Source organism: Caretta caretta, chromosome 1 (genome assembly GCF_965140235.1).
Source record: "Caretta caretta isolate rCarCar2 chromosome 1, rCarCar1.hap1, whole genome shotgun sequence".
NCBI lineage: Eukaryota > Metazoa > Chordata > Testudines > Cheloniidae > Caretta > Caretta caretta.
The window spans coordinates 63,514,804-63,527,428 of NC_134206.1; the positions used below are offsets into that span (position 1 = coordinate 63,514,804).

Below are 12,625 nucleotides of genomic sequence, written 5' to 3' on the forward strand. Positions count from 1 at the left end.
TGATGGATGGTTGAAGGCTGATCCCAGTGCTGACACACCCACAGAGCAACCCCCACCCCCTCTGTCAACAGAAAGAGGCAGAGCCGGTGGCGTCCGCAGAGCAAAATCCCCCTGTGCCCATCCCCACGAAAGGGGGGGGGGGTGAGAGACTATGGCACAGCACCCCAGCAACGTCTCCCCCACCCCTGAGCTGGGGAGAGACGGACCCACTCGGGGCAGGTTCACTCAGTCCCTGCCTCTCGGGGCCCAGGCCTGCTCCCATGAAAGCGGATGGCAAAGCGCTGGGATTGGCCTTCCAACCCTGATATTCTATGATTTGGCTCCCAGGCCCCAGCATCGGCCCCGGGGCAAACGCCGTCACAACCAGCCGCCGGGGCGCCTCCCTCCCCGGGCAGCCCGAGTCCGGCCGGCACCAGTTTCCGGTGGGACTTTGTGCCTCGGCGTTTCCCTTCCCCCCCCCGGCCTGCCGCTTCCCCGGTCCCCGCCCGCCCGGTGCGCGTCTCCGGCCCGGCCTTCCCCATGCAGTCCCGGCTTCTGTGCTTCAGCGGCGGCCCCGCAGCGCGGAGAGTCCGGCTCCTTTTGCAGCAGGTGGTGCGGGGCCGCCTGGCTGGGGAGAGGCAGCTGCAGCCGGAGGTCAGGGCGCTGCACGGCCCGGGAGCCGCCGCAGGTAACTCCCCTCCCTGCTCCCGGGTTAATGGGGTGTGACTGCGCCCCCAAACTCCAGCCACTTTTACACCCCTGTGAGCCTCCACGGCCCCCCATCAGCTCTCTAGCCACCATCAACCCTCATTGCCCCAGATCCAATCACCATCAGCCCCACCGGCCCCAAACTCCAGCCCCTTCCACACCCCGCCATCAGTCCCCACTGCCCCCAAACTCCAGCCCCTTCCATCCCCTATCAGCTCCCACTGATACCAAATCCCGCCACCATCAGCCCCCACTGGCCCTGAACTCCAGCCCCCTCCACCCCCAAACTCCATTACTCCACATCCCACCATCAGCCCCCACTGCCCCCAAATCCAATCACCATCAGCTTTCACTGTCCCCAAACTCCAGTCCCCTCTGTGTCCCATCCACTCCCACTGACCCTAAATCCTCCCACCATCAGCCCCCAGTGCCCCAAAAATCCCAGCTCCCAGATTCAGCCATAAACCCAAATTCTAGTCCCCCCCATTCACCATTAGCCCCTCACTACCCCATATCCAACCACCATCAGCCTCTAATGCCTCCTCCACACCTCACCATCAATCCCCATTACCCCCAAATCCCAGCCCCCAAATCTAATCCACATCAGCCCCTACTGCTCCCAAATCCCAGTCTCACCTGTCCAGATCCAGTTCTAATTCCCTCCTTCCCTTATCCCCAAACTCACTGGCTACATGTTTTTAATCTCCTCTAGTCTTAATCTCCTCTCCTCCTCACACACTAGTGGTATCTTCCATCTCATGCCATCTTCAACACACTGGGTGTGTTGGGGTTTTTTTGGTGGATTTTACTTTAAATTTTTTCTCAGGGTCTTGTATCCCTTTTACTTGTCTGGAAAGTCAAAACAAAAGTAACTGGGGTATAGGAGCAGGACAGTTCCCAGCTCCTCTCTATCTAAACTCCACTGGATGTATAGGTTTTGTAGTGAAATTGGGGGATGTTGCCTCATTTTAGGGCAACAATTCACCAATTTTTCTATTCTGAGAAGCACCTCATGAGAGAGAGAGCCTCCAAAACACTTGCCTTATCTGTCCATTACTTTTGTTTCAAAATGCTTCATTTTGTGGATCATCAGGAAGAGCTCTGCAGCCTATAGTTTGAGAACCACTCCCCTGGGACAGACTAGTGATACTTGTATCATTACATTGCATAGGGTTGCCACCTTATGAAGGCAGAACCCCACTAAATTCAGGGGTCCAATGGTGCTGATCTATTTGCAGGATTGGACTTGCCTGTAGAATATACTCCTCTTACCTTGAGGCAATTTTACAGGTTTAAAACGTGGTCTTAGGACCTGTATATGTTCCCTTAAGAAGGACTGTTAGAACATGTAATTGACCGTTGTCCTGCATATATTGGGATGAGTGGGACCCTGTTCCTTGAACAATCCCAGAGTATCTTATAATGACGTTCAAGAAATGTGACAGCCTCACACAAATTAGTACCGGGTCTTAAAACAATAACATACGCCAACAGTAGGTGACGTTTTTCTGGGTGTGTGACAAAGGCATCACAATTCCTAAATATAGAATGAATAATGACCAATTATGAATTATTGAGCTAGAATCCTTTTGAGGGGTCCTGATGGTCTCTTAAATTTATGTAATTGTTTTAATTCTTACTTACAGCATTATTACTCAGATTTGCTGCCAGATAATGAGACAATCAGTCAAATATTTGAACAGATTTGAGTTAATCAAGGAAGGAGCTAGTTTGAGGAAAGAATATAATGAGCTAGTATAATATTCAGAGGACGTTGGAATAGGAAAAAAATTATAAAAAGTGAGATTGAAAAGATTGGGATTTTTTACCTTAGAAAGGAGATACATTTGAGGGGGGGTGATAAAAGTTATGTAAGTAATAGTATAGCACAGGTAGATCAGGAGCTTTAGTTCTCACATCTCATAACTCAAGAACAAGAAGGCGTTCAATTAAATTAGAAGGTGGAAAATTCAAAACTAATAAAAGGAGGTACTTTTTCACCCATGCATAATTAGACTGTGAAACTTTTTAACACAATGCATAATTAGATTACAAAACTCTGTGCCACAGGATGACATTGAGGCCAAGAACTGAGAGAGATTCAAAAGAAGATGGAGTATGTCTATGGATAACTCTGTTGTTGTTATCAAAATTAATGATGATAATTTTGGAAGGAATAGTAAGCCTTGTGCCTCAGGGTTTGCACGTCCTCTGAAGCCACTGTCAGAGACCAGCTACTGGACTAGATGGATTTTGGATCTCACTCAGTAAGGCAATTCCTATGTTCCTATGAATTGTGAGGTCTTGATATTAGGAATTCTGTTTATTGCCCATTCTCCTCCAGTGGACTCATTCTCCTTAGGTCCTCCCTGCATCCTCTTGCAGGACCCAGGACTCCTATACCTTTGATAACTTTGGGTGTGCAGTCGGGTAACCTGCTCCTCCTCTTTTGCAACAATGGGTACTTTCATTACCTTCTCCATGGGCTTTCAGGGGGCTGCCCCCACTAGCAGGCTTCTTGATATAGTGTCTCCTCTCTTCCCCTATGCAAAATGAGATTTTTGGGAAGGGCTGGAAGCTGCAGCCAGCTAGGTAAGCAACAGTCAGTCTGGTGCCCTGATTGTCTGAAGCTGAGACACATCCCAGATACTGGTGTGGCAGTAGCTCCTCAGTATTGGGACAGAATGGTTGCCTGTCACAGTTTTATAAAATGTGAAGGGGTGGCACCCAGCTCCCCCTAACTTTCTTTGCAATAGAGAGTAGTGGCCTCCTGGCACCCTATGAAGAGCTGTGGAAGAACAGATGCAGGCAGCCAGTGTCAGAGAGTTATGAAGAGGGGGGTGGGGAAGTCATAGAATTATGGGAAGAGAAAAGGGATTACTAAAGCTTCATGGAAATACTTGTGAGAGATTTGCACTTGTGCAGCTCAAATGGGAGATCCTAGTTTGTTCTGATTATTACTTGATTTCTTGAATAAAGGGCAAGAGTTGGTCCATTTGAGAATTTTTATATTCAGGTTGCATGTTCCAAGCCAGTGGAGTATAACCGTCTGTTACTTTTCTTCAGTGAAGTGGTGGTGATGAAAAATTTTTAAAAAATGTATTTACTTTGTTGGCTGAGCTTATGAGCAATGAAGTGTGCAACCTTTTAATTGGCTGAGCGAAGTGAGGCCTACACTCCTGATGGCAATTCTCTGCTTGTGTGTCTGGGCATAATTCTTGAACACCACAGGCGATCAATTCCAAAATTGCAGGATATGTTATACACAAAAATGGGAAGAATCCTATTGATTTTTGGTGGAAATCAGAAACGGGTGGGAGGGAGGCAGCTCTTGGCATTTGGTTAGCACACCCTCAGCTTTAACCACATCTGTTGTTGTCTAGAGAGTCTAAAAAAAAATGGCTGCCATCAACTTTTTCTTTTAACACCTTCCAGCATAACAACATACCCCATCTCAGCTCTGCCTATCGTTCCAAAAGCGTTTAAAATGTTGACAGCCTGAATGACTTATATTCCAGACAGAGAGAAAAGAAATAATTTGCAAATTCCAAATTAGGGGGGAAATGGAGGGCAGCAAGGACCCCCTTGTGTGTGAAAGGAGGTTGGCAACCCTCTAGATGTAAGCAGGCTAAGATGAGCAGTTACAAGGGAAATGGGGAAGACTGAGAGTTCTTGGCATATGGTGAAAGGGAGAATTTTTGAGGGGGCATACAGAGCCTCTGGCATGAAGATGGGAGTAGGGGAATTGCAGGGAGTGATTTTATTTAGTCAGCAAGAGACCTCTCCTGCCGACAAAGAGCAGCTACATTGTATACCTTAAAGGACACAGCTGTGCTACTGTAAGGTGTGCAGTGTAGACATAGCCATGCACAGCTCAACAGGCTATTAACACTTAATAAACATGATTTCTTGGTCATTCTCTTTGAGTAAAATTCAGTATATAGGCTGTGAAATTCAAAATCTGGCAATTGTTTTAACTTCTGATATTTAGTAAATATTTATTTAATTATAGCCACAGTTGTTTGTTGGTTTGTTTTGCAAATATTTTTTGGGTTAATACATAAACCTTGTTGTCCTGAAGTTGAACTTGTTTAGCCGATTCAAGCACTCGACAAGGACTCTTATTAATAGTCACATAGGAATTGCCAGGGTGAATTTTGAAGGGTGTTTCATCTAGTTTTCAATAAAAGGAAGTTCTTTTTAATAAGTCTCTTTGATTTTCAGACATAGTTTCTTTTCTTGTGTCACTGAAAATATTCTAATGATCAATTATGCTTGATGTTTAAGCTAATTTAAGAATAGGTTGACAGCTTGGATACTCCACTTTGAACAAACTGTACTTTGCAAACCTTATTTTAGTATTGAAACACTAAGTTAATTTTCATATTGCAGTACTGACAAGCCTGGACAGCTTAGCACTGATAAAGCACAGTAGTGGGAAGTGCCAACTGCCTAATTGGTGAACAGGACAATTCTCAACTGTTCAGCCCAGGATATCATTCTCTTTGAGCCAGAGAATTTTTGGCCGTTAAATTCATGTTTTTACTGGAAAAATAAAGCAGCTGGCATATACCCCCTCCATGTCACTAAGGTTCAGAGAATGCCGTCTCAACTGCGGGCCTCAGAGAACACAACCAATGTCTTTATTGACATTGTAGACCAGGGATCGGCAGCCTTTGGCACGTGGCCCATCAGGGAAATCCCCTGGCAGGTCGGGATGGTTTGTTTACCTACAGCGTCCGCAGGTCAGCTATCGCAGCTCCCACTGGCCGTGGTTCACTGTTCCAGGCCAGTGGGGGCTGCGGGAAGCGACATGGCCCGAGGGATGTGCTGGCTGCCACTTCCCGCAGCCCCCATTGGCCTGGAACGGCGAATCGCGACCAGTAGAAGCTGCGATCAGCTGAACCAGTGGACGATGCAGGTAAACAAACCGTCCCGGCCCGCCAGTGGATTTCCCTGACGGGCCGCGTGCCAAAGGTTGCCGATCCCTGTTGTAGTGAACTAGTGAAGAAAATCATTAGTTCATAGTAGGGCTATTAGCACAGAAGAAAATCAAGTCTCAGCCAAAAAACATCAGAACTTCTCTGGTTCTAACACAGCTAATGTTGATTAGAAATGACATTATGTATTACGAAAACATTAGATGCTGAAAGTCAGCACTGTGTTTCCTTAGAGGGAAATGTGGCACCACATATTTTGTCCAGAAGAGTATCGGTTCTCGCTTGAAGAAATTTTGCTAACTAAGGCAAAAGACTTTTTTGGAATGTTAGTAGAATTTCAACGTAGGTACCTTTATTTGCTAACAAGTAACCCCCAACTCTGCAATGTCTGCAGACTGTTTAATGCAGTGGATATAGAGCTAACTTCGTCAGTTAACCCAAAAAAAGGAAGCAGTGGAACAAATTTTTGTTTGTGATACTGTTTTCCTGGAACACTTAAATAAAAAAACGAAACAAAACTCCCCTAGTATTCCAAAGACCACAGTTATCCTTCAGGTGTGTATAGAATAGGTCTGCGAGCACGAATAAATTTATGACTAAAGACTACAATGCACAAGCCAAAATGCAGGCACAGAACTATTTAAATAAGTGTAAAATCTTGCATTCAACTCCAAATACATGCTTACTGTACTTTGTAATAATTTATTCAAAAAGGCTGCAGAAAAGGAAAAACCAAATTCTTAATAACAATGCCATTACCCTTTTCAAGCTTAAATTGGATCTCTAAGGATGAGTTGCCATTCTCTTTGCTATATGTCCTTTTGTAAAGGTGTTTTATAAATGATATCAGTTGGAAGCATTTATTTTCCTTTCCTTCACTTTATCATAAAATGAAGATTTAAAAATATATATACAGATGTAATTTAGCTGTTGAACTTTTCTCAAACAGATGTGGTATAATCACACAGAAATTGGTGTTAGCAGTGCATAACACCACAGTTTAAATGTGTTTGTGCTATTAGTTGCAGGGAGAAGATGAATATTTTATATAAAACTGAATTATAGATATTTTGAGATCACTTTTTCAGTATGGTAATCATATAATTTCAGACCTAAAGAGGGCAAAAGAGAGAACCCTCAATCACCCAGTAAGAATGCATTTCAAACCTCCCCGTGTCTCATTAGGGTCCTAATCCTGCAAGGACTGACATATGTGCTTGGAATTATTTATATGCATAATGTTACTGACCTCAGTGGGACTGCTCACAGTGAGTAAAGTTAAATACATGCCTATGTCCTTTCAGATAGGAGTCTAAAATTATAGAGGAGATTCTTTGTTTTAAAATGGCCATTTTAAATTTATTGTATTTCTTTTGCTTTTCATGATGTGTTATTTCACCATAAAAAGTAGCTAAAAGAAAAATGTAGGAAAAACTATTTTCTGCTACTTTTTTTTTAAATTGAGGTGAAGATATAATCTATTTATCTGTCTTTATATATGACTCATACACAGTAGTGGTGTATGTCTACACTATGGAGACCATACTGGCATAGTTATGTTGCTGTAGCTATGCAAGCATAACCCCACAGTGTAGACGTAGCCTATTCCAGTGTAAGGGTTTTTTCTGTCAGTTTAGGAACTCCACCTCCCTGAATGATGATAGTAAAGTCAACGGAAGCATTATCCTGTTGGCATAGCTGCATGTACACCAGGGTTAGGTTGGGATAGCTGTTGGTCAGGGTTGTGGATTTTCCACACCCCTGAGCAAAGTAGCTATGTGAATCTAAATTTTAAGTGTAGATCAGGCCTTTGTATCTCACAGTTTTTAAAAATAGATCTAACAATAGCTCTTTATTCACCACTTGTAGGAAAAATAATTTGATGGGGTGGAAAAAATATCAAAGTAATATATGAGTTTTTAAATGAGATGTAAACCTAGGTCTCCAATCCTGCGATTGTGATCCATGTGTGTGGACAGCTGTCTGCATGAAATTATGTGGGATTAGGCATGGTCTTGATAGTCTGAATGATAGACCTAATTCTTGACCACTACCTGCCATGTAGACACAGTTAGGTCCACAGAAGAATGCTATTTACTATCACTTAGGGAGGTGCAGTTCCTACAGCAATGGAAAACCCCCTTCTGAAACTGTAGTCTGTGTCTACACTATGGGGCTATGCTATAGCTGCTGTGGCAACCATAGTGTAGACATGGATTTTTTTCACTTCTTGTAGGAATAGGGGTATATTAAATGTGTTATCCAGTCTAAATTGCAGTTCTAGAAAAACAGAGGGTGTTAGTTTCCCTGGGTTGTCACATTTTTATTAGCTAAATTAACTCAAGATAAGCAAATATCTTTATTTAGAAGCTCACTTTCCAACATTTTTGCTGTATTTGAGTGAAAGTTAAAAATTGCACAGCTTCAGGAAAGTGCTGTTGAGCTACTGTGTTAAGGTTCACTTTTAAACTGGCACTTTTTCCCCCAAAGCTATCTGTTAAGCTGTGGTTTTCAGGACTTCATCAGTGCTCATTCTAGGGCCTGGTCTACGCTAGGAATTTACATTGGTATAGGTATGTCTCTCAGGCGTGTGAAAAATGTAGGTGAGAGACGTAGCTATAATGACCTAACCCCTGGTGTAGATAGTGCTAGGTCAACAGCACAATTCTCATCAACCTAGCTGCCGCCTCTCGGGGAGGCTGATTACTGATAGCGATGGGAGAATCCCTCCCACTGGCCTAGGTAGTGTCTACACTGAAGTGCTACAGTGACACAACTGTGTCATTGTAGTATTTTAACTCCATTTTGATGGAGGTAGTACAAGAAAAGGGAACATTTGGAATGCTCATAATATATGTTTGTAATTTTTAAAAAAACAGTGTGTCAATAGAGGGAACCCAAATAATATACTTGACTATGCTGATGTTAGAAGGACAGGCGAGGTCCCTTTATATATGAACCATAGAGATAAGCATGAATAAGAACCTAGACTAGAGTTGCACACTGTGGTGTTTCTGTAGGCTGAGTTCATTGCACACACCTGGAGCTCCTTGCATTCCTCCATTTCACCACAATTTGTAATTTGTAAAATTATTTATTTTCTTTCTGTCTGGGAGATAAGTCATTCAGGGCATCATCATTTTAAATTCCATTGCCATCATGAGCAGAGCTGAGTTGGGGAGGAGGATGTAACCTGGACAGTGTTAATGGATGTCATCAACTGGTCTTTTTATAGAGCTGGTTAAATCTGATGTGTTTGCTAACCAGATGTCAGGAGCTCTGTATGTGCCCTATTTCCACCTTCCTGTTTTCCCATTTTCACCAAATGGGCACTATATGGGCCTGATTTTAATGGAATTTCAGGCTTTTCTGGTTTTCTGATTTTCATCAAAATCAATAGGCTCTGCTCTTTGATACCTAGAACAGTGCATGAAACTTTGGAATTGACAGGATGTGGTTTTCAGAATATATCATGTTACAGGAAGACAGACAAACAGAGAAATGCCATCAAGTTGAGTGTAAGGCCTTGCTTTGCTTGGCGAATAAAATAGTCTAAAAACTGCTGTAGTTTCTATTGTATGCAGTGTAGTTGTAGCTGTGTCAGTCCCAGGATATTAGAGAAACAAGGTGGGCGAAGTAATATCTTTTATTGGACCAACTTATGTTGGTGAGAAGTTGGTCAAATAAAAGTAGTTTCTATTATGATCCTAAAGCTTATAGTGTCTTATTTTTGTATACAAGAAACATCAAAAATAGAAGGGAAATTGTTTTGGTTTTTATTTTCTTCTTCTTTTTTATTTTTTACTGGCCCACTCCTTGTCTGGTGTCACACACCTTGTTCTTTCAGCCCCTGTCTCATTCCTGCTGTATTTGAAAGAATCATGTGTATATGGGAGAGAGACAGTATGTTTACAGCTTGAATGTAAATGATTTAAGCTAGAAGCTAATTAGTCATATACACTTGTTTTGTCGCTCGTTGGGTGGGGGAAGGCAAGAAAACAAACTGACACTAAATTCCTGAGGCAGACAATCAGACAGATCTGTTTTAAGAGGAATTTTAGCTTTCAAGAAGATGACCTGAAGAAGGAGGTTGTGGGGCTTCAGGCAAGCAGTGGACCCCTTGGGACAGTTGCCGAAATTTCAGGTGTCTTCCACCTACTTGGATCCAGCTTGCTTCATTATCACCCTAGTGAGCAAGAGAAGTTAGAGCTGCAGACACATAAGGAGAGTGGGAGGGGATGCTTTGGTTGTAGTTTTCAGCCCTGAAGTGCTGGCTTACTACATTCTTTATAACAAATGGAAAGAGTAAGTTTTAAAGGGATCCTGAGCTTAAAGGAACAGTGACCATCAACTAGCCACAGGGAAAGACTGACCTATTATATTGATGTAAGTGGAGTTACTGTAGGAAACACTGCATACGTTGTTTGTCGATACAGTGCTTCTTGTAGACTGTTAAAGGGTATTAAATAATGAATGTTAGATTTGTTCAAGCATTTCTTAGGAACCAGGATTCAGGAAACAGCAAGAGGAATATGGTATTAAAATAGAGTAGCATGAAAGGAGGCTAAAAATATCATAATTTTTTTTTATAATTATCATAACTGTATAAGTAGGGGCATAGCGAGCAGATCGAGGGACGTGATCGTTCCCCTCTATTCGACATTGGTGAGGCCTCATCTGGAGTACTGTGTCCAGTTTTGGGCCCCACACTTCAAGAAGGATGTGGATAAATTGGAGAGAGTCCAGCGAAGGGCAACAAAAATGATTAGGGGTCTGGAACACATGAGTTATGAGGAGAGGCTGAGGGAGCTGGGATTGTTTAGCCTGCAGAAGAGAAGAATGAGGGGGGATTTGATAGCTGCTTTCAACTACCTGAAAGGGGGTTCCAAAGAGGATGGCTCTAGACTGTTCTCAATGGTAGCAGATGACAGAACGAGGAGTAATGGTCTCAAGTTGCAGTGGGGGAGGTTTAGATTGGATATTAGGAAAAACTTTTTCACTAGGAGGATGGTGAAACACTGGAATGCGTTACCTAGGGAGGTGGTAGAATCTCCTTCCTTAGAGGTTTTTAAGGTCAGGCTTGACAAAGCCCTGGCTGGGATGATTTAACTGGGAATTGGTCCTGCTTCGAGCAGGGGGTTGGACTAGATGACCTTCTGGGGTCCCTTCCAACCCTGATATTCTATGATTCTATGATAATTCAGACACATTACATTACTGTTGATTCAAAAATGAAGAGTGTAAGGAAAAGGAGCTAATGTGTTTTTTTTTTTTTTTTTTTTTTGAGGGATTGGCCAAGGACTGGAAGTTGAAAATAAAATACAAATCTGTACTGGAAATGTAAAATTGAAAAGTGCAACTTAACGCAAGAATACAGCCAATTAAGGGATGCTGGGAAAAGATAAAGGTAGCAAAGCTGGAGAATGAGCTAATGCTAGTTGAGAGAGTCAAGGGAATAATTAGGGTTTTAGAATTTATCAGGGAAAACTTGTAAGACCTGAGAGAAAGTCCATCAGTAAGGACTAGCTTATGGGTTTCCACAGACTGTGAATGGCAGTACAACTAGGTGTTGCCCAAGGAGAACCTTAGGGTGTCACAAAACGATCCCTAATTCCTCTCTTGCTCCAAGGAGGAAGTAATCTGTGCCAGCTCTGTGCCTGGCCCAGATACTTTCCCCTCTATGCCAGCTCAGCTGTGTTGGCTGGTGAATTTGTGGGGGTATAAGAGGTGTAGTGAAGGCTTCACCCACTTCCCTTCCCACCCAACTATGCAAGAATGGGAGAAGTGGCTCTGTGGAGTCTGCTCTCATTCCTCCATGCTGTGATATTTTTATGTTCCCTAATTCCGCTGCATACTCTGGTCTCTAATGGTGCTTAAAATGAAGAGGGATGTGTCTGTATCTAGTGAACTTTTAAAAATGTTTTTTTAAAAAAAACCCTCCTAGAAGAACTGTTTGAACTAGAGAAAGGTTGGTGGGAAAAATTAACTACTTAAAAAAGGAGGTGAAAGACCCTCTAAAATAACCATAGATAAGGGATACTTGGAAACTTTGAATATATACAATCAACATCAGACATTTTGCATACATGTTAAAATGATGAGCGAACACATTTATTGTCCCCTGTGGCCTCTTTTGAGCTGCTGCAAACAGGGAGCTGTGGCCAGGATCCTTTTGAAGCACATGGGCTGACCTGGGGGTTCATGAGAGGGTTCTGGGTGCTAGCTCTGACTTATATTTGCCACCCCAATCTCTCAGAAAAATATAACCGTAAACTAAGCTACCAATTCTAAAACTTCACAAGAGCTGAAAGGACTTAGTGTTTTGTGACATCTTAGGAAGATACCAGATTCTGCAGGTTCAACAACCATTGAGTTGATGGGGCACTGATTGAGATGAGTGGGTCAGTTTGCACAGCTCAGAGGTATTGTTTCAGGCTGTCTGCATACTCTGGAAAATCACCACTCCATTAAGTTATGCTCATTTCACATTTTCAAGGTTCTGCAGTCTTGAGGGCTAGAAGATTAATTTTTAAAAGATGTGAAAGCTCAGATTCTGGAGCACAGCTCTGCGGCGAAGAGTGAATTCCATAGCTGTGGAATACAGAGGGCTCTGGCTATAACAACAGCAAAAGTACTGTCTATGGAAGTGTTCAGTTATTATTTAAACCAAAAATATCCTGGTGCTTGAACCATTGGAAAGTGTTAGATGCTAGTACAGTAATAGTTCTGAAACTCAGCAGAGGCTGTTCCCTGAATGTGCAGTCATACCCTTCTTCACTTTTAGGGCTACAGTATCAGCATTATTGAAAGCACATGTATGTTTTTAAAAAAGCGTACAATATATTTTAATATTTCTTCTTTTTTTTAGGTGATACTGTTACTATTGGAGATGTGTCATTTAAACTCAAAGTGCCAAAGAGCCCTGAACTTGTGCCACTGAACTACAGTAAGAAACCTCTTTCCTTTGGCTAGTGAATGTATAATGTGTCTAGAATATT

At 42.7% G+C, this 12,625-nt stretch overlaps 1 protein-coding gene across 3 annotated transcripts in view; it reads left to right on the plus strand.

Annotated features, from left to right (window-relative positions):
* The first annotated feature begins 333 nt into the window (after positions 1-333).
* The window catches only part of VWA8 (von Willebrand factor A domain containing 8), a 287,936-nt gene continuing 275,644 nt past the window's right edge, over positions 334-12,625 (plus strand). For 2 of the 3 annotated variants that reach the window (XM_048851261.2, XM_048851269.2), the window contains exons 1-2: positions 343-667; positions 12,496-12,573. In XM_048851261.2, coding sequence (XP_048707218.2) covers positions 520-667; positions 12,496-12,573 — 226 coding nt within the window. In that variant the 5' untranslated portion in view covers positions 343-519. Of the gene's footprint in view, positions 668-12,495; positions 12,574-12,625 lie in introns of all 3 variants that reach the window. The other variant, XR_007356839.2, reaches the window with a different exon arrangement.